Raw genomic sequence first — 26092 nt, 5'->3', positions numbered from 1 at the left:
TTTTAAATGAACAAATATCTTGAAGGGAAAAAACTTTGAATTAATTAAGTGGTCACCAGGGCCACTAACACCCCCAAGCATTTAATTTTTAAACTGGCCCAGCTAACTTTTAAACTGGCGACTGGCCTGTGATAGTGCCTTATTTATCACACTGAATATGGATGATATAATAAGCTACCTATTTAGTTTTAGACAGCAACCAAAAGAGAGAGTAACGATATTTTTCGGGATCTAATACTTCTTTGAAATCATTGATTTCTCACCTCCTCTTCTAGCCCTATGGCTTTCGAGAGTTCAAATGGCAACACTGTAAACGGCTGTTGGATTTTTTGGGTTTTTGAATTTCAGAGGGAAAATTGGCGCTATTTTAGTATCTGGCTGAAACTGACAGCATTCAACGAGGTGAGATTGGAATTCAAATTATTTAAATTGTGAAGTTTTGATTAAATTATTGACTTGTACGTTCGTTTACCATTATTTCAGCTTTCAAATAAATACCATTTTCCATAGGCGTCTGTCTTGTCGGTCATTTATAAACAGTTAAATTAGTAGTCTTACCGTGATTCTCTAGTTTGGTAAGTTAAGAAATAGTTTTTTGGTTTTTAGTTTTAAGGTATAATATATGTTTATTAATATTTTAACGTTTTACCGATAATACAAATGGCTATTGTTAAGCAAATTTTTTTACGTTTTGAACAAAACATTGATTTACAATCAATGTTTGTTATGCCTCAAATTCAGCCTACACCCTGAAATGCATAGGTGGCAACACAGGTTTATATCAATCTTCTAACCTGAATAACTGTGGCAATGTTGATAATTTTCCACATGGGATGCGCAGTTGTGTTGGAGGGGGAGGTAAATAAAAAAAGCTGCGATTAACAGTAATAGTAGGTGTATGGCTTGAATGGCTTTCCATCACCTTCCTAAGCAATTTGATCCAACCACCGGCAATTGGCTTCACAAATCACTTAGGCCAGTAGAATTATAGTATAATATATCTGCTATTATAATCACTAAATGCCAACTATTTTTCAATTGAACGTTGCAGTATCTTACTTTGTTCAAAATAAAATGCCGCTTTTGATGAAATATTAATTTTTTCCCTGAAACATTTTTGAATCTAGGGTGTAAAAGTGCTAAACTAACCTAATCAAATGTTAGCATGTTGGGATTAAAACACACTTTTCTATCGTAAAATAGTGTCTTTTAGTACCGCAATGTACATTAAAGGGAACAAATTATTCTTTTAGTGAAGTCCAAACAACTATTCCCTTGAGAAATTTAACCACACTCATCTTTTTTCTTCAGAAGTGCCGGTTTATAGTGAACCAAATAAAATATTCTAACATCCAATAAAAAAATTATTGGTCTTTAGTGATTAGAATGTCGGATTCATTATACTTTAATTGTACCCCCCGGCCTACGTGGTTCCTTGGGTATTAGCTTAGCTGATAATTATTGATAAGTATTATTGACTTTTAGAGATACGAAATTACTTCATTTGGTTTAGTGAGGTTATGAAACGCGGTGTGCAAATGGAACTTGGGGGTTCTCACAATGGGTGAGCCACATTAACAGAAATGTGTTATCATAAATATTAAGTTTCCGTTCCATGGTAAAAGTATAACTAGTTAAAATTGTATAAAAGATCAGTTACTGCATGGATTTAAAATCATTTTTTATTTACACAGAGCTTTCGGCCCTTCCTAAGCTAAACAATTTTTACAAAAATTGTAAAAATTGTTTGGCTGAGGAAGGACTGCGGTTTGAAAGCTCCGTGTAAATAAACAATGATTTTAAATTCATGCAGTAACTGATCGTTTATACAATTTTAACTAGTTATATTTTTAATATGATGGTCAGTTATCAGTTCTAAAGTTTATTTTTATTTCTGTGGGAAAAGTAATGGTTTGTGTAAGTTTAATGTAAAAACTATTTGTAAGTCAGGAACCACCCAAAGAACTGATTTGGACCAACCTTTGATGTCACCAAAACATCCCGGACAGTTTAGAACTTGTTGTACAAATTGTCTGAAATTAAATCCTAAAAGCACGTATTAACTAGCCTAAAAACTATTGCAGATGAATTTAAGAGAGCTCAGCTTTGAGTTCTTGATGATACCTGCTTTTGAGTAAGTACTGCTCAGACACTCTCGAATAATCCATGAAATGGTTCGCAGTAGCCAATAGTCTGTGCCCGAACAGTTCAAGAATACTGTTTCTGGTGAAATTCCTGGCGCTTAATGGGTCAGTGTGACCGTTACAAACTGGTAGCTTTACCGGGGAGTCGGGGTCCAGCTCTTGTAACCCATAAGGGCGGTGGCGCACTGGGAGATGTTAACTGTGTTTTGGCTCAGGCTAACAGAGAGGGTCCAGGCAAGCTGGCTGCCTCAGAGGATTGGGTAGCCTGCTGTGGGGCGGTGGGTTTCCGTATGAGGCGCAATGGTCTTGTTTCCTGGCCTTTTGGTACAACACTGGGTGTCTGGTGCCAGCTGTGGATCGATGTGTGCCCGTCATTCCCCTTAAGGAGCTCTTTCTGAAGGGTGTCGCTCTCTAACTACGTAGGTAGGGTGTTGGCTGGAGTTGCTATACTATCCACTATCTCACAGCTGTGCACAAAGTGGGAACTGGTCGCCGCATTGCTGCGCCTTTTGTTGGGATGAGTGGCTTGCGCCAAGGGTGAGACCATCAGTTGTAGGGTACTGCTACCCATGCTGGATTTGTCACCTGTCTGGGTTTGTGGACGCTGGTGTAGGGCATTATGATGAGACCAGAGGTGTTGTAGGCTTTTTGATTCGCTTGGAGCACTCATATATAAAGTTTTGACCCAATGCTCAAAATTCCTGACCAAAGTTTAACTGCATATTTTTTCCTTTCAAATTTTGCATACACTATATTTTGAGCAAAATTTTAATAAAATATAATTTTGTATATTTAATTTCAGGTTCCAAAACAAATGATCAATTGGTAATGGAAAAAACTTGGAATTTAGATTATGATTGTCCACAGTTTTTAGATTTTAAAGATTTGCCTCAGGATGAAAATCTTGAAGAATATTTTGGTATATATTTTTTCAAATTTAAATTTAAAGCTTCACATAGTTTGTTGCTACTATAAGCCAAGTGATGTATTGCTAAAAGGTGCCAGCTCACACGTATGTACGCGAATCCCATTTCCGCTGATAGTCTAAACTAAAGGTATTCACATGTTGTTAGTTCTTAAAGCCGGCTTGCAAGCTATCTGAGATTAAAGGGAACCGACTCTTCGTGCAGTTGTGACCCGGTAGCAGTACACCACTCCTTAATTTTATTACATAAGTGTGGCAGTTTTGTTAGAATGGCTTCCTGAGCATGTTAACTTTGAGTACAAGGTTTAGGGTGTTTAGACCACTGAAATTTTTAGAAATTGCCTTCTATTAAATAGTATCATGTGGATGGTAGGGAACTGATGGACTTATGTGGAACATGTTTATAAACTTATGGTGCCTCTCTGGGGTTTGGTTGGAAAAATCCAGATTATGAGTGAAACAATCATCTATATTTTAGCTGATTATAAAATGTGGAACTTGTAGGTTAAGACATAAGAGGCTAAACTTCATCTAAGTGTCCATTTTTAAAATGATATTTTGAATTTTAAAGGATGATGGTATCATTGAAAAATTTTGAGTGAAAATCTCCTCCTCCATACCTTTTAATTGCAGATTTGGCCAAGGACATACTCAAAGTTAGCCCTGCTTTCCAACATAAACTAGATATAATTGAAAAGTAAATAAGCAAAATGCCACTTAATTATTTCCATTTTGGCAAGTCTCTTGTGATAGATATAATATGAATTAATTATAATAATGCGTGTTTGTGTTGTATGACTGAATGTTTTTTTTTTCAGTTATTGATCACGAAAGAAGCAAAAAATCAATTTTTGATGTCAATTCATCAGTGTCAACTTGTGCCACAGCTAGTCCATCAGTAGATGCAACACACTTTCCTGTGCATAATGGTCCTTTCATATTTAATGCGCAACCAAAGGATATACTAAAACCAACAACAAGCAATACTAAGTACAACTTTTTATATCTAGATGAAGTTGAACCCTTCAATTCTCTCTTGCTCTATTTTCATTAAATTTTCTTATTATTTCAACATTTTTTTGTGCATTTTTTGTACATCATTCCTCTTATGTTTCTGACTGGAGCTTTATGCCAGAGCACTTTAAAGCAATCCCACATAGCTCTCAGTTACGAAAGGAACTGTATTCATACGTCGAAGCAACTTTTTAAATCCGTAGTGTCTCGATGTGATGAACTAAAGAACTATCATGTGTTCTTACGTGTTTTAAATATAACTAAAGTTGGATAGATTACCAAACAAAATGATATTGGTCTTTGCCACACTTATATTCAAGTTCCAAACCATTCGATCATTTTAAAAAGATCACTTATTATTAAACTGACTTTCTTTGAAAAATGAGTTTTAAATGTAAATTTTTGAAACCTTTATTCATCCAAATATTAATTAAATTAACTTGTATTTTCCAAAAAAAAAATTTCTTTTATTTTGGTACATGTATGTTTGTCATTGTTGGTTTCATATATTTGGAAACTCCTTATTGTGAAAATTGAATTTATTATCAACTCAAAATCTTAAAATTGGATATTTCACTTAAAATACCATAAAAACACTAAACGATCAAGATGGCAATATATCTTTGGCAGAAAATGCTTTAGGATCTTGCTCTTGAAAATCATATAAAAAGCAGTGAAAAATGTTTTCCAGAAAATGTCTTAATTGCCTTCTAATTTATTAATATATTTTTTTTAGATCGAGAAGAATATCTGCTCCCATCAAAAACATTTATTCATTAAGACCAACTCCTTCCAGAGTCGAGAGATTAAAACAAGATGAAACGTCTCCTATAGCAAAAAAGACTAGAAATTCTACTGGTTCTCTGGCAATACCAGTTGCAAATTTGATTAAAAGGCCAGCAGATGTTATAGCCCCAAAAACTGCAAAGTTAAATATTGTGCCTAAACTCACAATGTAAGTATTTGAAAACTTTTTTCAAGTGCCATTAATTTTCACTGTGAAGGTAAACAGTGGCAAATATAAGGGAGGTGTTTCTGGCAGCTGTAAGCCTGTAACTACTGGTGTCACCATCTGGACTACTAAAAAAGATAATAAAATTGTCAACAGTGTTGAGAGTGCCATCCAATGAGGTTGTCACCACCCTAGGGACATTGCTGAAGATAAATATTATGTATCTGCCTTTAGGTAGAGTAGGGCATATGTTCATGTAGAGCTCAAGGTGCACGGTGGCAGGGGAAAAAATAGGAGCTCCATTAAGTTGGCCCCCCCCTCTCTACAATTTTAAAAACTTTCATTTGCGATCGAATGTGACCTCGATGCGACGTTATGCGAAACTAAAAAAAAAAGATGCGACATAATTGTTAAGTTGGAATAATTAAAACAAAAGGGGGGGCTAACTTAATGACAGCCCCCCCACTTTCAACTATCAACCCGGAAACACAACCAATAGAATGCGACCTCAATGCGACGTTATGCGACACCCTTACTTTCGAATGCGACATCTTAGTTAACGAGATAATCGCTTTCGTAAGTGGGGGGCTAACTTAATGCGAGCCCCCCCTATAACAGTTGAGGCCTCCAAACACCTTTATTCGATTGCGACCTCAATGCGACGTTATGCGACACCCTTACTTTCGAATGCGACAGCTTATTTAACGAGATAATCGCTTTCGTAAGTGGGGGGGCTAACTTAACGTGAGCCCCCCCTATAACAGTTGAGGCCTCCAAACACCTTTATTCGATTGCGACCTCAATGCGACGTTATGCGACACCCTTACTTTCGAATGCAACAGCTTATTTAACGAGATAATAGCTATCGTAAGTGGGGGGCTAACTTAACGCGAGCCCCCCCTATAACAGTTGAGGCCTCCAAACACCTTTATTCGATTGTGACCTCAATGCGACGTTATGCGACACCCTTACTTTCGAATGCGACATCCTTACTTTCGAATGCGACATCTTAGTTAACGAGATAATCACTATCGTAAGTGGGCAGGGCTAACTTAACGCAAATGAATGGGCCGCCATGTTAAATGAATGCAAATGAATGCGACCTCATTTTAAATGAATGCAAATGAATGCGACCTCATTTTAAATGAATGCAAATGAATGCGACGCCATTTTAAATGAATGCAAATGAATGCGACGCCATTTTAAATGAATGCAAATGAATGCGACGTCAATGCGAAGCAATGCGACGCCATAATTATCGAAATAATCACCGCTATTCGAATGCGACAGCCGTGTTAACGAGATAATCGATTGAACCAGATCGATAATCATCAAATATAAATACGGAAACACAGGTCGATTAAGTTGGCCCCCCCTTTTTTGATTTCCCAGAAAATTTCTCTATCAATTTTATGCACCCACAATGCGACGGCAAGTGAAAGAGATGTGACTTAACCATTATCGAGATATAATTAAAATTAAAAGGGGGCTAAATTAACGTCAGCCCCCATAATTTCGTTATTCAACCAGAACAGAATATCATAGCCACTACATGGCAATGCGAAGAAATGCGACAGATATAATTTTGATTGCGAAAAATAGTTTATGAGAAAATTAATAGAGAAAGTGGGGGGGGGGGCTAACTTAACAGTAACCCCCCATATTAATTCATAATTTTAATTAACCTTAATATAAAGAGACGTCAATGCGAATTAATGCGACACTATTTTTAACGAATGCGACAAATTAGGTTATGAGATAATAGACAAATGAAAAAGGGGGCTAATTTAATGGCAGCCCCCCCCCCGAAATATAAAAAATAAGTTCTATAAAAAAATGAAGTCGTCAACGCGGACCAAAGCAACAACCATTTATCCAAATGCGACATCAATAAAAATAGTTCTTCCTAACCAGATTGTTATGTGACCAATAATAGATAAAAAAGGGGGCTAATTTAATGGCAGCCCCCAAATTTTATATTTATAATTTGTAATTAAAAATAAATTACGTCGTTAACGCCAACCAATGGGACAATCATTTTTCCAAATGCGACATCAATAGAAATAGTTCTTCCTAACCAGATTGGAATATGACCAATAATAGATAAAAAAAGGGGGCTAGTTAAACGGCAGCCCCCAAAATATAATGAAAAATTAAAAAAAAATAATTTGCGAGTGTAACGCTAATTAACACGACAATCGTTTTTTCAAATGCGACATCCATAGAAAGAGTATTTCCTATCCAGAATTTTTTTTATCAGATTTAGAAAAAAAAACAATCTAAGGAGACGGCGATCAATTTAATGCAACACTGTTTTACTCGAATTCAACAAATTAGGTAAAGTAAAAAGCTAATTTATTGGTAGCCTCAGAATATTAAAAATTTAAAAAAAAATTAATTATGTTTTTAACGTGGACTAATGCGACAACACCTTTATTAATTGTGACAATATTTCATACCTGCGAAACTGACTACTAAATGCACTCCATTTATGTTTTAAAAGCGATAGTTTTATTCAAGAAAACTGATAGTAGCGACTGCGTATGATTACGAATCATCTCTTTTTGATAGCGACATCTGGGTGACTGCTTGAGACATAATTTTAATGAATGGGACATCATTTTAAGTGAATGCGACATCAATATAAATGAATGCGACATCAATATAAATGAATGCGACATCAATATAAATGAATGCGACATCAATATAAATGAATGCGACATCAATATAAATGAATGCGACATCAATATAAATGAATGCGACATCAATATAAATGAATGCGACATCAATATAAATGAATGCGACATCAATATATATGAATGCGACATCAATATATATGAATGCGACCTCATTTAAATGGACTGCGACCTTATTTTAAATTAATGCGACAATTTTAATGTGAAACCTTAAAATTAATGCGACATCAATATAAATGATTCCGACATCAATATAAATGAATTAGACCTCATTTTAAATGAATGCTACCTCATTTTAAATGAATGCTACCTCATTTTAAATGAATGCGACCTCATTTTAAATGAATGCGACCTCATTTCAAATGAATGCGACATTATTGAAATAATTGCAATATAATTAGCATTGAATGCGATATAATTTGAATTGAATGCGATATAATTTTTAAATAATGTGACTTTAATTTAATTGAACGCGGGACCATATTTATGTCATCAAACCGCAATTGTACGACGTAAATAAATTCTATTGAGGGTGTTAAAGATAAGTTTGTCAAATATTAAGAGGAGTGGCGTAGACAAGGGGTTTCTGTGTCCAACGCCCCACCCCTTTTCAGCCAACCTTTTTCTGTTTTATATATCAACTCCTTCTTAACATTGACACTCGTTGACACCTTTGACGTATTTCCGGCTACGTCACAGATAAGGAGCTGTTTTCTATGGATCCTAATGAGTTGAACTTGTCTAATGAACATGAGTTGTAAAGTGCTTTGTTTCAGAGATTTGGGTTCCTAAAAAATTACTTGGAAAACCCAACACAGCCTTAATACTGATAATCGGTATTCTTCCTTAAACCAATTTTGATTTCATAAAGTGATTAGATATTTTTTATCAGTGAAATGAAATACTTTAATATGTGGCAAAAAATCATTATTGTACCTTTAGAAGTAATGTAATTCTGAAGAGGGATTCATGTTTTTTAAAATTAAACGCTCCAAAATAGTTATTTCCGTTTCGATGTCAATTTGAATGGCTATAAAATCACCGCCATTTTGTAATCCCTCAAGTCATTTTGTACCGCCTCCTTGCTAGAGGTCGGCGGAACAAATAAATTAACCGCAACAATTTCAATTAATCATTAAAATTAGTATTATCTGTTTTATACGAATAAACAACGATTTAACATGCACAATTTATAATTTTTTTCGAATATTTCTGAATAATTCTCGGTTATGGATAAATATTAACAATCGTATAATTTCTTATTCAAACGCCGACCTCTACTCCTTGCAGAGACCCTCTCAAAGATCAAATGGTTGTTCATCACAAAATCAAACTAAGACGCTGCAGTCGCTCAGAAGTGAAAATAAGAAAACTATAAAAAATAATTAAAAAACGACCGCTTTATGTTTTTAGCGTGGTTTTCGCTTGACGATTCCCCTGCAATATTACGAGATTATAAAGAACGATCTAAAATAAAATAGTGGATATTACTTTAAATTTAAATTGGGGCCCAGTTATTAACTGTTAGAAGGCCCAGAAAGTTGATATGGTGAAGCCCCAACCCCCCTGGAAGTTGGGCCAAATTTGTATATAAAAATACTTGAAACATTTTAAAATACTAGCACCACCTCTGGTTGCCCGTTTTTTGTGACAAACAAATTTATTCCGTTAGCCACAATAATGTTGTAACTTTACAATGCCTTTAATTAAATCGCTATTTAAAAAATGAACCAGGCTTAAATGAAAAACTCATTCACATTCATTTAAAATGAGGTCGCATTCATTTAAAATAGGGTCACATTCATTTAAAATGAGGTCGCATTCATTTAAAATGAGGTCGCATTCATTTAAAATGAGGTTACATTCATTTAAAATGAGGTCGCATTCATTTAAAATGAGGTCGCATTCATATATATTGATGTCGCATTCATTAATATTGATGTCGCATTCATTTATATTGATATCGCATTCATTTATATTGATGTCGCATTCATTAAAATTATGTCTCAAGCAGTCACCCACATGCTGCTATCAAAAAGAGATGATTCGTAATCATACGCAGTCGCTACTATCAGTTTTCTTGAATAAAACTATCGCTTTTAAAACATAAATGGAGTGCATTTAGTAGTCAGTTTCGCAGGTATGAAATATTGTCACAATTAATAAAGGTGTTGTCGCATTAGTCCACGTTAAAAACATAATTAATTTTTTTTTAAATTTTTAATATTCTGAGGCTACCAATAAATTAGCTTTTTACTTTACCTAATTTGTTGAATTCGTGTAAAACAGTGTTGCATTAAATTGATCGCCGTCTCCTTAGATTGTTTTTTTTTCTAAATCTGATAAAAAAAATTCTGGTTAGGAAATACTCTTTCTATGGATGTCGCATTTGAAAAAACGATTGTCGTGTTAATTAGCGTTACACTCGCAAATTATTTTTTTTTAATTTTTCATTATATTTTGGGGGCTGCCGTTTAACTAGCCCCCTTTTTTATCTATTATTGGTCATATTCCAATCTGGTTAGGAAGAACTATTTTTATTGATGTCGCATTTGGATAAATGGTTGTCGCTTTGGTCCGCGTTGACGACTTATTTTTTTATAGAACTTATTTTTTATATTTCGGGGGGGAGGGGCTGCCATTAAATTAGCCCCCTTTTTTCATTTGTCTATTATCTCATAACCTAATTTGTCGCATTCGTTAAAAATAGTGTCGCATTAATTCGCATTGACGTCTCTTTATATTAAGGTTAATTAAAATTATGAATTAATATGGGGGGTTACTGTTAAGTTAGCCACCCCCCCCTTTCTCTATTAATTTTCTCATAAACTATTTTTCGCAATCAAAATTATATCTGTCGCATTTCTTCGCATTGCCATGTAGTGGCTATGATATTCTGTTCTGGTTGAATAACGAAATTATGGGGGCTGACGTTAATTTAGCCCCCTTTTAATTTTAATTATATCTCGATAATGGTTAAGTCACATCTCTTTCACTTGCTGTCGCATTGTGGGTGCATAAAATTGATAGAGAAATTTTCTGGGAAATCAAAAAAGGGGGGGCCAACTTAATCGACCTGTGTTTCCGTATTTATATTTGATGATTCTCGATCTGGTTCAATCGATTATCTCGTTAACACGGCTGTCGCATTCGAATAGCGGTGATTATTTCGATAATTATGGTGTCGCATTGCTTCGCATTGACGTCGCATTCATTTGCATTCATTTAAAATGGCGTCGCATTCATTTGCATTCATTTAAAATGAGGTCGCATTCATTTGCATTCATTTAAAATGAGGTCGCATTCATTTGCATTCATTTAAAATGAGGTCGCATTCATTTGCATTCATTTAAAATGAGGTCGCATTCATTTGCATTCATTTAAAATGAGGTCGCATTCATTTGCATTCATTTAACATGGAGGTCGCATTCATTTGCGTTAAGTTAGCCCTGCCCACTTACGATAGTGATTATCTCGTTAACTAAGATGTCGCATTCGAAAGTAAGGATGTCGCATTCGAAAGTAAGGGTGTCGCATAACGTCGCATTGAGGTCGCAATCGAATAAAGGTGTTTGGAGGCCTCAACTGTTATAGGGGGGGCTCACGTTAAGTTAGCCCCCCCACTTACGAAAGCGATTATCTCGTTAACTAAGATGTCGCATTCGAAAGTAAGGGTGTCGCATAACGTCGCATTGAGGTCGCAATCGAATAAAGGTGTTTGGAGGCCTCAACTGTTATAGGGGGGGCTCGCGTTAAGTTAGCCCCCCACTTACGATAGCGATTATCTCGTTAAATAAGCTGTCGCATTCGAAAGTAAGGGTGTCGCATAACGTCGCATTGAGGTCGCAATCGAATAAAGGTGTTTGGAGGCCTCAACTGTTATAGGGGGGGCTCGCGTTAAGTTAGCCCCCCCACTTACGAAAGCGATTATCTCGTTAACTAAGATGTCGCATTCGAAAGTAAGGGTGTCGCATAACGTCGCATTGAGGTCGCATTCTATTGGTTGTGTTTCCGGGTTGATAGTTGAAAGTGGGGGGGCTGTCATTAAGTTAGCCCCCCCTTTTGTTTTAATTATTCCAACTTAACAATTATGTCGCATCTTTTTTTTTTAGTTTCGCATAACGTCGCATCGAGGTCGCATTCGATCGCAAATGAAAGTTTTTAAGATTGTAGAGAGGGGGGGCCAACTTAATGGAGCCAAAAAAGCTGGAGTGAATTAAGTTACAGCCTGCTTTCTGCACAATTTAGTTTTATCCCATGATAATTTGATGGTAACTAGGAGCAACAAACACCATGAGAACACAGCTAGCATTGAAACACGCTAATGCAGTGTTGTGTACAAATTTCATTGGACAAACCTTTACGCTGAACATTTTACGGAAAGGTGGAAGACAATTTCCAAATTTTCCCCTTCCGACGGCAGCAGGCGCTAAAGCGTCTAACCAATAAAAACTGTATACAAGAAAAAGCTTTACTTTTGACGGGTTGCGTTCTCCTTGTGTGGTGTGCTGTGTTTGTTGCTCCTAGATGGCTACATGTTTCTCATAACTGATGCAAATCATTGCACATTTACACTTGGGGTTGGGTGCCTTTAGAAAGTCACTCCCTTTCCAGCAATTAGTGAGTTAAAATACTATTCAGTGTATGGGCAGTTAGGCAAAAAATAGCAGATGAGGTTGACATCAATTTAGGCTTCCCTTTGTTGTTAAAATTGTCATCCTGATAGATGGTGGGGCAGTTATTGAAACTTTTCTCCCACAGTGGCCACCAACCCCTTTTCAACCTCACTATACTAGCCAATTCGCTTTTAACAGAAAATAGGAAGTCAATATTTTCCAAGTAACTGGAAAACCTGGTATTCCAGGAAAAGTCAGGAAATTTGAATATTGGTCTAATAGATAGAAAAAAAATTCAATATTATCAAAAAATAAGTCTAGGAAAATCTCTGGAGATGGTCAGGGAATTTAATGGGAATAAACTGTGGCAACCCTGTCTGCAGTTATTTTGATTCTTTATTTACCCTTAATTAGTATTTGGATTAACGTATGAAAGGGTATATACAGCTAAACAGCATTGTAGCTTATGAAATTATTGATTGTTCAAAGAATCTTCTTTCTCATGCTGGAGGCATGCAGCTCCACCTAACCAAATTCTCTAACATCATCGTGGGTGTATTTAAAAGTCGCACCTACTGACTTCGAAACTAGTGGAAACTAAAATATGATGCTCTTTGGGGGAATTTTTACTGAAAAATCATACTTAAAGCAGGATTCTGTCCACAAAAATGCACAATAGGCAATTTTGTATTCTGTATTGAATAGAGCAATTTAATCTAAAACTATTAGTAATTTAAAGTTATTTTTATTTAAATCATTGATGAAAAGTTAAAAATGTTGGTTCTCTGTCAATGAAAATTCAGTGAAAACTAAATTACTATAGTACTAATAAAATTGAATTAATATTAATATTTAAATTTTTTGTTCACATAACCACTATATTCAAATATTAATCAATCATGTTTAAGAAAGAAGCATAAAATGTTTAAGTATGAAAGCAATAAAAATCAAAAATTATTTTTTAAATAAGAAAATTACAACCCTGGAACTAATCTGAATCTTTTCCCAAAAATAATTTAATCAATAAATCATAGATCTAAAGTCACTTGTGTTTTGAAATAAAGTACACACTAAAAATTTACTACAAAATCTATTTCAAAATGCCTGAAAGAAGAATTGTTGGATTTTTAATTTTGAAAACCGATTTTTACAACTCATTAATATTTGTTTTTTTTTTCACCATCTGCTTCTTATTTAATTAACTTATCATTTCTTGTCAAACTGAATATTATTAATATAAATATAATTTATAACAGATGTCCTTGATCAAGACTACATGACAATTATTAAAAAAATTTATATCGGTAATAAAATGAGAAGTCTTATTCATTGATTTTATTTCAATAATCTAGAAAAAAAGGCTTCAACAACAAATATGCTAAAAGTGTTTTGCGTGCAACATCAAGGTTTACTGTAACAGAAAGCACTGATCCTTACACTAAAATCGATTTCAAAGCGATGCTTAGAAGTAATACGCAAGAAGGAAATATGGTAAGAATTTTATGGTACAATTGTTAACAAAATATTTAAAACACTGACCAAATTTAATCAGGAGGATTTGACAGATAATTTAAAGTTTGTGCAGGAGAAACCACAACCCCATTTATTTGCTTGCCTGCAAATACAAGTTAAAGCTGTCTTGGATCAAATGTATTTATTATTGTATTTGAATTTATTTTTTGACAGCCAAAAGTTCAAGGAAAGGTGACTGTCACGAAACCTTTCACATTTACTCAAACCAGGAAACGGAAGTTAGAAGAGCCTGTTGAACCATACATTTCTATGGCAGAAAGAGTTTTAAAATTCCAAAAAGAAAGAGGAACACCTGATATAAAACCATCAATACATAGCTCAGGTATTGGTAATAAATTTCTGAACACCAAATGAATTGTTTTGAACCATAGTAAAATTCTGCACACTTTGAAAGTTTTTTTTTAAATAAACTAATAAAAAATAAGCTGTCCTGCATTTAGAAATTACTTGCTATTAGTATCAAAATGATGGCTAAACTGCAGATTTAATCTACATATATTTTTTAAAATAAAGGGTATAGTTTGAATAATATTTTTGGAAGCAGCGTGTAGTTACCCTGCTAATTACCATATTGGTTGAACTCTTGGCATATTCCTATAATTCCATTCAACTGGACTGATACTACTAAATTTGAAAAAATCTCAAAATCTTACTTGATCAAAGTGAAGCTGAGAATACCTTTAACCCATATGGCTGTGGGAGTCAGAGAATGCATAAGAGCAAATGAAGCCATTCAAAGAGTCTGGAAGTCGTTTCTCCAACAAAGGATTGGAGACACGACACTGTATAAGGACAAACAGATTAAGAAATCTTGGCAAAATTAAACTACAGCGGCCTCATGTTTTTCTCATCCATTTATCCTATCTTTATTCTTATAATAAATTTATTTAAAAATTCTCAATTTTTGGGTTTTGAGATGGTTTTTCAAGTGATTTTTTTTTAAATAACTAAAGGGTTAGTAAAAAATGCTCTTAACAAATTTCATGAATATAGATCGTAATTTATCTCCAAAAATTTTATTCTATCATAATGACATAAAGGTGATGAAAGCTATACATAAGCTGCTGTAACACTTGCAATACCAGTAATGTAATAACTAGTAGTAAAAGTGCATACTATATCTCTTAAAGCAAAGTAACCATCACCCTATATTAGTATTATGTGATAAACTTTAATTGATTATATTACCTTCACTTATTTTGCTATTTTAAATTAAATTTGAAAAAAAAAATGTGCCTGTCAAAGTGTCATATAGTGATGTTCTAAAGCCGTTACTGAGGCAAGATGATTTATAAACCAGTAAATATGGCTACACTGTAATTTTAAATTCCAAATCGGAGTGATTAAAATGGCTATGATTTCCCTTTTTTGGGGAATTCAGGTGTTTTGGTATATATTTCAATACTACATGGATATTTGCCTTGTAAGAGATATATTATGCACTTTTTTGGTAATCTTAAATAGATTTTGCTGCTCTTGGTACTAGTGATCATGGTGTTGTTGTCTTTAATGTTCAGTTGAGAGGCTCATCCCCTCACTTTGTTCCTAGACCCAACTTTTTCAAAGGCGACTACGCCTCCTTTGATGTCTTTTTGTCTCAAATTGATTGGTCACTGGTCTTTTGTTCAGACTTGTCTAATTCCTGGTCCAGTTTTCTTACAATTTTAAATGCCGGTATCTCTTCCTTTGTCCCTTTTCGTAAGCCCCCTTCCTCCCCTATGGTTAATTCTCATACCGCCCGCAGTAGGGCCTTTAAATTTTCTGCCTGGGCCAAACTCCTACAAGCTAAAAAACGTTGCGTTCCCACTCCTATTTTAGGGTGGTTCCACGAGCAGTACCGTAGGGCTCGCAATGCCCATACCTCCATTGTCGAAATATTAGGAGGAAATATGAGGTTGGCCTCTCAGATTTAATTAGTGATAACCCAAAGTCCTTTTGGTCTCATATAAACCGGTTTCGTTCGGCTAGGGTAGGTACCCTTACCAAAAAATAAGTTGGATTTCAGTTTGTATTTAGTTTGTATACACATTATTAGTTGATATTAACTTGGTATTAAGTAAGCTCAAGTTGTCAGCTTATTTCAAGTTACTAGTTGAAGGGGTAATAAGTTGTTATTCAGTTGGTAGGAAAATACTTCTTTTGCTAAGTTTGTAATTAGTTGGTTTTTAGTAGTCAGGAAGTTACATATTATTTTTAAGTTGGTTTTAAGTAGTTAAATGTAAAAGTTGATTCTGGTTTAGTTGGAAATAAGTTGATTAATAAAGACGATTTAAGTTATTTTTTAGTAGGCATTTGTCCCAAATACAAACTGAAAACCAAGTTGAAATACAAGTTGTCGTAAGTGGTTTTTAGCCAACTTATTTTTTGGTAAGGGTATATCTGACCTTATTAAGCCAGACGGCACCTACACTTCTTCCCCCGCTGAAGCTGCCTCAGTTCTGAATAACTTCTTCGCCTCCACGGTTCGTACTCAGGGTCCCCTCACTACTCTTCCATCTGTCACCGGCCCTTCCCCTAGTTCAGTTAGCGCTCCCGTTAGTTCCTCTGGCGCTCCCGCCAGCGTCTCCCCCTCCCATATTCTTTCTCGCTTTTTTTGTGAACCTGCAGATATTTTTCGTCTGCTAAATACTCTCAAGGTATCTAAGTCCCCTGGTCCAGACGGTATCCACCCCTTTCTCCTCAAATCTCTTGCCAATGCGCTAACGTTCCCACTCTATCTTTTAATTTCGCGCTCTTTTGACCAATCTGAACTCCCCCCCCTCCTGGAAAATTGCTAATATCACCCCCATTCACAAATCAGGTTCCCATTCTGACCGCACTACTTATCGGCCCATTAGTAACTTGAACCAAGTTCCCAAACTCTGCGAAAATCTAGTTAATGAACAAACTACTGCCTTTTTATATTCTACTAACTTTTTCTCCCGTTCCCAGCATGGTTTTCTTAAGAATCGTTCATGTTTATCTAACCTGTTGGAGGCCACAAATTTATGGTCCAAATGGCTCGACGAGGGGTTTAGTGTCGACGTCATTTACCTTGATTTCACAAAAGCCTTTGACTCTATTCCCCACTCATGCCTTCTAATCGCTCTCCGCTCGGCTGGTATTTCCGGCGATGCTCTGGCGTGGCTCGAGAGCTACTTATGTGGGCGTAAGCAGCGGGTGGTCGTCGGCGGGCAGCAGTCTGGCTGGGCTGATGTGGACAGGGGTGTGCCTCAGGGCTCAGTCCTGGGGCCGCTCCTTTTCAATGTTCTCATCAACTCTATGCCTGAGTCTGTCCTTGTCGCGGTTGTTCTGTTGTTTGCGGATGATTCTAAGCTCTTTCATAAGATTGGTTCTCAAGCTAATTGCCGGGAGCTTCAGGCGGATTTGGACGCTGTTGTGGTTTGGGCTGGTGATCATGGCCTTTCTTTTAACGATGCTAAGAGTGTGGTTCTTCACTTAGGTCCCAAGAACCCTATTTTTATCTACTCCATCACTGGCAACCCCCTTAAGACCACCCTTTCGGAGCGTGACCTCGGTATTATTGTGGACCCCACCCTGAAATTCTCCAGCCACTCCAATAAAGTCACTAAGCGTGTCCGTTCAATTGCGGGATGTGTCCGCCGTAATCTAAATTTCCGTTCCCCAAAAATAATTAAAACTTTGTGTAATGCCCTTGTTCTACCGATTTTCGATTTTTGTTCCCCAATTTGGACCCCTCATTTAGCTTCTGACCAATTGGCATTGCAAAAGGCTCAAAACCGTTTTACCAAATTAGCTACTAAAATTGATAAGCTACCAGCCCCGTCGCGCTTACAATCCCTGTCCATTCTTCCAGTCATTATTCGCCACAAAATAACTAACTTATGCCTTTTACACAATTTTTTCCATAAAAGTCTCTTGCACAACTTTTCTGATTTTTTTGTTTTAAATGAGGGTTCTCGTACTAGAGGCCACTCTTATAAATTATCAAAACCCAGGGCAAGCACAACTGTTCGTTTAAACTCATTCTCTAATTCTGTAATCAATGACTGGAATGCCCTTCGACCGCGCGTTATGATCTCACCTTCTGTATAGTTTATCCTATTGTATCTGTTTCACGCATATGTATTTGAAATCTACACAAAAGCCTTGCTGGCTTGGTAGATATTTTTCTGTTAATAAATAAATAAATAAATGGAATGACTAAGAGCCAGGCCTCTTATGCAATATAAGGGAGAACCAGTTTTAAATTTCCACCCCCAGCTTTAAGAAACTAGTGATTTTTGCTAGTTACGTTAAAAACAAAGTTCGTGTTAGCGGATAATTTTTTTATTTAGCTTCTACTCCCTTTAAGCATGTGTAGTTGTTAAATATAGACGCGCTTATAATGACCCTTTATTAAATCCTTAGTGTCAAGTAATTCAAGCTACAGAGTAACAAAGCCAATTTCTCCCAAATTGAGAGTGCTGACTCGGCATAGAGAAGTTACCATGATTAGTCAAAAAGAAAAAGAAACTATGGAAGCTGAGGAAATGAAAAAGTATGTTATATTTGTTTTGTATAGAAGGCTTGTTAGAGCAATATTATCAATGCTTTGTAAGGTGAAAAACTACGACAAAGTTGTTAGTGAAATAAAAAATTATGCATGAGGAATGGAAAGTTATGTTTTATTATTCAATTACTAAAAGATCGTTTTGCAATTTTAAATTCTAAGGAAATATTGACTTATTTTATGTATGATCACTCATGCATTTACATTGTTAGTTTAATGTTTAAGCTCAAATAGTAGTGAAACTAGGCTATTTCCCTGGAAAATAATCTTAACACCATCAGTCAGTCACATTAATATTGTGCTGTATTTTTACAATGTCATTTTAATTTAATTCTAATATATTTTTATTTTAGATTCCAATTCAAAGCACAACCTGTAAATACCAAGGTTTTTAAATTTAATGCAATGGTTCCACGAAAGAGAAAACTAACTCTACCAGACTTTCAACTTCCTTCGGAGAAGTTACTCACGAAACCAGAAAAACCAATTATTAAGGAGCGAAAATACAAGTTCCGCGCAAGACCAGCTCCGAAGAATATTTTAGATCATGTTGTGGTAAAATATGAGTTTGTGTTCTAATTCATATGTAAAATATAGGGATCAATTGAATATCAAATACCACTTTAAATTTATTACAACCGTTAATTTTTTTATCAATCTTTTGTAATGAACTTTTCGGAGAGTACACACAATATTGTCAAGGGATTATTTCGATTTACTTAACTTAATATCTACTGCTAGGCCTGTTGCATGATTTATTATGAACATTGAACTGAATAGGTAGTCTCTGGTTGGTTTCCAAAATGATAGGGCATTTATCTTATGATTGGTAAATAATGGTTTTGGTAGGCACATAAATTGTTTGGCTATTTTTATTGCCAAGCCATAGCACCAATTTTATAGAATCTGATATGCATCGATTTCATTGAACAAATATGAATACTAAATCTTTGGATATCAACAGAAATTGTAGTTGCATATAGTTAAGGTTCACTGCCTATAGGTGAAAAATGAGAACTAAAATGGGCGTAAAGTCATTAATATTTATGAATAATATTATATTATGATGATAATTTTAATTACCGTAGCAAATTTGCGAATTGCTTCAGGGTGGTAAGCAGAAAATTTGACTAAAAGTATAATCGGAAAAGCTTGACGTATGAAAATTTAAAAACATTTAATTTAAAAGAGTAATATATATTAGCACCCCCTATTTTACTCCCCCCAACTTATTTTGAATCACAAGCCTATACAAGCATTTCCTGTTATGCGAGTACTGCCAGAGTGCGTCATTGCTTGTCCTTTTTACTTTTTTTCCCCATGCTGGTCCGTTTCTGTTGTTAATTCGTCCATGGTCAGTTACTTCACCTAAAGGTGTAAAAATTTCACTGTATATAGGGAAAATTTCCCTAATGATAAAAAATATTCTACCAATGAAATAGTAATTAAGAAATCCTCACCGGGCACTATTTTTTTTCCCCAATCGTTTGTTGAAAAATTACAAAGAGCCTGTGTAGGTACATCAAGCCAATAACAATTAGATATTACTGAACCAGATTGTGTAATTGTCTGAAATTTTTCCAGTTTTTTTTTAATTTTTATAAAAAAATTGTAGACTATTTGGTAAATTCTTTGCTTTTCAAAAACTGTTTAGTATTTCTTCAGCTTTTCTCTTAAAATATGAGCAAACAATTACACGTTAAAAATATTCAATTTGGTATTTCATTACGTTCAGAAAAAGTATCCAATGTTTGCTTTGATGTAAAATAGTGTTTTACAACACTCCAACTAAAAATGTTTATTAACACCATATATTATTTTACTCTTCAAACTTTTGCTGTGATTTTTTTCTGGCACTGATGCGATAACAAGCTTCAGCACCTTTTGACTTCCATGCAAAGAGTTATACTTATAGTATAATATGGGAGAATGATTGTGTTGAGATGATGGTTAGAGCAGCGCCCAATCTCCCTCATGCACCAAAAGTAAGCTCCTTCCCCTTAAAAAAAATCAAATCAGCCTGGTATCTTAAAACTTACCTAAAACCCAACTCATCCAATGAAATTCTAAGTTTATGCTAGTGACTATGATACCTGTGGATTGTCTCAACATAGTCTTTCTACCCAATAAATCAATTTTTAGGATAATATTATAGTTATGTTTCCCCTCTTCTGTTCATGTACACACTCTTATCGAGCCCCAAATACACTTCAGACATAATAACATACATTACAAATTAATTCTATTATAGGGTTTATCTGAAAAACTGAAAATTGAACCAACGAAGCCAAAAACTCCGCCATTTGCCTTAAAAGAACGTGAGAGTAAATGGACAATTCGGGAAATGAAGGCTGACAGAGGAAAAGAATCTAAGAAAATAAACCAGCCAAAAATTAAAAATACCTCAAATCAACATAACTCCATTGTTCAACAGTCATTTGACAAAAAACCAACTGCTCCGGCACCATTTAGTTTCCATCAGAAAGATCTCGAAAGGTTTGCCAAAAAAGATGAGAGGATAAAATTGGAATTGGAAGAAGCTGCTAAGGTAGCTAGTTTAATTTTATTTTTAAAAACGAACCATCAAGTATTTCCAAATGTGTCCAAACGAGAAAAGGTTGAGGAAGTGTTGAACTGGCAACATATTCTAGCTTCCATTGTGGTTGACATGTTAATAAATTAGTTTAAGAACACAATACAATTTTTTCAAACTCTCGCCCTCTTCATTAAATAAATTATGCTCTGCTAGAAACTTTTGCTTGAGAAAATTAGACCTTTTTGATGTAGCCAAATCACCACAATTGAACTTGATTAGTTTCAAATTTGCTATAATTTATCAATAAAATGAAATGGCTACACAATAAATTGTAGAATTTTGTGCAAGTTTAGTTGTACATGTGGAAGCTAGGATGGAAGATAAATATTAAGGTGGCTGGGTGACAATGTGTAGGAGGGTGGTGGAAAGCCCTTCATGCCACGCAAGCCAACAGCTCCCTACGCTCGCTGAGTCACTATTAGCATTAACCTCAAGTTTTTATGGAAGGGGAAACTATAACGTTATTTCCGATGAAATAATTTCCATCTTTTTAGTTTTGGATTGCATATGTATTGAAAACGTGTAATGGGGACACTCTTAAGTATGAACAAATCCAAACAAAATAGCCAAATAGTTACAGGAGTGCAAAATATGGGTAAAATATTAAATGCAGTTAGAAGAATATGGTCACCAATCAAAATATTTTTTTTTAAATAACCACAGCTAAAAATGATCAAACAAATTTAATGAGATTAATACCGACTCAGTTAATGATGCATTATACCAGTTTTATCTTGTTAAGTTTTTGAGCTAGAACTCTAGTTGGGCTGTCCTCAACTTTTTTTCTGGTACCGCACTAATCAGACACTGCCCACAATATTTATCTTGCCCAACAAATAATTGTTATGCCCCTTTACTGTCCCCTTTATCACTGTCCAAAGCAGTATAACAATGTAACCTATTGTATTTTATAGATCCCTAAATTCCAAGCCCATCCTTTGCCATCTCCAACTTTATTCGGTGTTCCCGAAAGAAGAATTTTCCCATCCACAGAACCAGTGCCATTTGACCTTATGATTGATCGCAGAGGAAAGGTGTTGGCTGAAAAGTGGCAACGACAGGTAATAATAAATTATTTGGAAATTGGCTAAATACTCAATTATGTCATCTAATATTATGTTAAGAGGAATTTTGGATTCACATTGAACAATCTTGTTGATCTAAGATGATAATTCTTTGGATTGTGTCAAGAATGTATTTATTTATACTCAGGGAGAAAGAATATGTCGAGACTATCGACGGACACGTTGAGGCCCTAACCCCGTCACGCTAAGGGGGGGGGGGGAGGGGAAAAGGAGGCGGTCTTATTTTTTGCGTCCTCGCAGCAGCGTTAATCGCGTCGAAAAGCGTAATTTTTAAGAACCAATGAGATTGCAATATTATTTGATTTTATTAAAGCGGAGGAGCATACCGGGGGGCCCAACGGGTGGAATTGGACATATTCATTCTCCCTGAGTAATAAATACATTCTTGATTGTGTATTATACTGAAATGTAAGCAAAAAATTTTTAAAATGAAAAGTTTAAGTCAAACTTCAGGAATCTGGGGCAATTATGCAACTCTCCTTAAATAAGATTCCTTACATAAGATAAACTCATCCTTATTAAATTAAAAAATAATTTGTCTTCTACTATCCTTGTCTTTCCTTATGATCCGTAAAGAGAAAAGCTATAACTAGACCACGTGGCCTATTCTTAGCCAATGGCGTTTGTGGATCCTCAAACGCCATTGGCTAAGAATAGGCCTATCTCCAAAATGTTTCGATCATGCGGGACAATGCCTAGCCGCAAAACACACTTTGAATAGGTATATCTCGGAAGTTAGTTATGAAATTCAAGTTCAATAATCTTAGAGGCGATATTATTGGCAGTGCTTACCTAGCTTAGTAACACCACCATAAAAATTCAGTCAAATGGCAGATTTTAGAAGAATGTTATTATAAATGATTCTTTCGGTTATGTAACCTTTTGACTCCTGTAGGAATGGCTACTAGGTCGTGGATAGTTTTATTCTATTGTCCTGATAAGATATTTTACCAAAATTGTAACACTGGCAAGGTTGACCTGTGTTGTCCAATTTGATCAATTGTTTTGGGTGCAGGTACATGTAAAGCAATGGAGGTAAACTTTATAAAATAGTCCCTAATTCATTTCAGGTTGAGGCAGAAATGAAGAACCAGAAAGAGGCCTTGAAATTTAAAGCTCAACCAAATGAAGTGGTTTACAAACCAAGTTTTAAACCAAGGAAACCTGAAAAACCTTTGACGGGTAAGTTTAAATATTTCAGGGGTAAAAATGACTGTTTGGAATGCCAAATAAGGAATTTGTACTTATACCCTTATCTGGATAATTAACTCTTTAACGTGCTAAAAGATAAATAGTTCCACCAGCTATGACAGTCGCTGCTCAGCTTATATGGATGTTAGCTTTGGAATTTCCTGCTAAATGATTAAAAGACCAATAATTTTTAAAGAGGCTGGACATATAGTGGTGGGTGACAATGGTTGATTGAGCTAATTCACTTATAGGCTCCCTTACCAAAAAATAAGTTGGCTAAAAACCACTTACGACAACTTGTATTTCAACTTGGTTTTCAGTTTGTATTTGGGACAAATGCCTACTAAAAAATAACTTAAATCGTCTTTATTAATCAACTAAACCAGAATCAACTTTTACATTTAACTACTTAAAACCAACTTAAAAATAATATGTAACTTCCTGACTACTAAAAACCAACTAATTACAAACTTAGCAAAAGAAGTATTTTCCTACCAACTGAATAACAACTTATTACCCCTTCAACTAGTAACTTGAAATAAGCTGACAACTTGAGCTTACTTAATACCAAGTTAATATCAACTAATAATGTGTATACAAACTAAATACAAACTGAAATCCAACTTATTTTTTGGTAAGGGCTGCTTGCCTCATTCGTTCCGCCTCTGCGAAATGTTTAGTTTTCCTACCTGCAGTGATAAATGTATGTCAATTTTTTGGTTGAAACCCCCTAATCCGTAAAAGGTCAAGAGGCCAAGTGGATTTTATCCCATTAACAATGGTTTGCGCCCTTTAATCTAACCCACAGGATTTACTAATGATAGTAAAAGGTTGTTCAAAAACCAAGAATATAGAGCTGTCAATTATAATCTTCCCCAATCATTTGATATTTAATAAATGTTTTAGCTGCAAAATGGTTTCTAAGGGTTGATCACAAATTACAAATTGGAAAGATTGGGCCAACCCCTTAAAACTAAAACTACCCTTGATTATAATAGTACTACAAACATTGACTATTAAATTTCTCTATATTAGAATTAAGTCCTTGAAAGTTATCCATACTATTATAAATGCCAAAAACCAGGGTATGGTGATTTAAATCGTACAATATATTTTAATAGAAAATGGCAAAAAATAGGTTTTTAAGAAATTAAAAATCTGAGCTACAATTTTTTGAAATCAAATATAGTTTTCTTCCTTGAAAGTTATCCATACTATTATAAATGCCAAAAACCAGGGTATAGTGATTTAAATCGTACAATATATTTTAATAGAAAATGTCAAAAAATAGGTTTTATTAGAAATTAAAAATCTGAGCTACAATTTTTTTAAATCAAATATAGAAAAAGGAAATTGCACACGAACAGGGAGGCACAAAATCTATCCTTGCATGTTTTCATCCTCATTATCCCACTCAAAAACCCATTCTTACCGGTAAATCTTTGCTAAAAGGCAACTGCGGGATTTCATACTATTCAACAGAATCTTAATTGTTTTGTTCGATATACTAGATTTAACCCTTCTTTCATAGTATTTAAATTTTTCACACATGGTATAAAAGTAAAATTTCTAGCTTTCGCTAGAAATTTAAGAAAGAGCCGACCAAGCACACTCACCAAAAGCTTGGTTTACTTATGATATATGCCAGCTGTGCTTTAGAAAAGGTGTATGGGGATACTGATGGAGTGTATATGTGCATGCTGCCAAACTATTTACCATCCTAATTGTTTCCTAGCAGATGTCTTAATTATTATTGATCCCCAAACCGTATCCCATGTTTCTTCTTTTGTCCTAAACAATTGTAAGCTTTTGTTTTGCATGTTGTATGCAGTAAATTAGCAACTTACAATTCCTCAGACAATGGAGAAAGCTAGCATCTGTTTCTCTCCACCATATGAAGTGTCAAATGGTTAGAGCTACGTAATTGTTTTAAATCTAAAATCTAAATTAAAATATGTCGAATAACTTTAAAAAAACTAGGCGTAATAGTTATTTAAATTTTTTAAGTCAGCATATCGTAACATAATGTACTTAATGGAAACATGGTTCAGAGTGTTTATCAAAATCTAAAAACATCTATTAATGAAAAGATTAGACTTAATGGATTTGTAGACTAAGACCTTAATATCTTCTTTTTACAGAGGTATTGAACATTTGTCTAAATACTGAAATAAGAGCTCAGGAACGAGTAGAATTTGATGAGAAAATAAAACAGCAACAAGAAGAAATGGAACATCAAAGAGTAATAAAGGAATTGGAAAAAGCAGAAGAAGAAAAAGTCAAAATGACAGAAATAAGAGCTCAGTTAGTTCACAAAGCCAATCCTATAAGACAATTCAAACCTGTGCATGTAAAAAAAGGTTTAATTGAATCTACCATCCCTCAAACTCCAGATTTTGAGACAGATAAAAGGCTTAAGCGCTTTAAACTAAATTGAGCCATTTTAATATATCCAGAAGGTTTTATATTAGTCGACCTTTTTAAAAGGACAAATTTAACTAACACAAGAAACAATTTAATTATCAAATTTTAACTTTCATTCATTTTATTTCAAAATTTTTAGTTTACTTTGTATAAATGGTTTTTTAATCTTTCGAAAGTGTGGGTTTTCTTTAATAAAAATTGCTTGAAATTTTGTTTATTTTTCTTGTTAAATCAAATCTTAAAAAATTAAACTGATAACAGTAGTTGTCATAAGTAGTGTTTATTTATTCTTATGCAAAGTGCTACTTAAAGTGGATGATAAATTTATAGCAAAAAACTTAATAGTATTGACATGGTATAGGTGTGCTTTTTACGAAATGTTTTATTGATCCTTTAGGGTGAA

General features: G+C 34.7%; 1 protein-coding gene across 1 annotated transcript; it reads left to right on the top strand.

The window, feature by feature from the left end:
- The first annotated feature begins 352 nt into the window (after positions 1-352).
- LOC149923269 (targeting protein for Xklp2-like) lies at positions 353-25895 on the top strand. The gene is made up of 13 exons (XM_090163504.1): positions 353-402; positions 484-575; positions 2947-3063; positions 3888-4059; positions 4820-5038; positions 13700-13838; positions 14034-14202; positions 18252-18381; positions 18747-18948; positions 20645-20941; positions 21904-22050; positions 23145-23256; positions 25407-25895. The coding sequence occupies exons 3-13, from the start codon at positions 2973-2975 to the stop codon at positions 25700-25702; spliced, it is 1974 nt and encodes a 657-aa protein (XP_090019630.1). The 5' UTR covers positions 353-402; positions 484-575; positions 2947-2972; the 3' UTR covers positions 25703-25895.
- Positions 25896-26092: the final 197 nt, after the last annotated feature.

This window comes from Leiobunum rupestre, chromosome 11 (assembly GCF_980474605.1).
Source record: "Leiobunum rupestre chromosome 11, qqLeiRupe1.1.hap1, whole genome shotgun sequence".
In the NCBI taxonomy this organism is placed as follows: Eukaryota; Metazoa; Arthropoda; class Arachnida; order Opiliones; family Sclerosomatidae; genus Leiobunum; species Leiobunum rupestre.
This window is presented reverse-complemented; position numbering and strand designations above follow the sequence as displayed.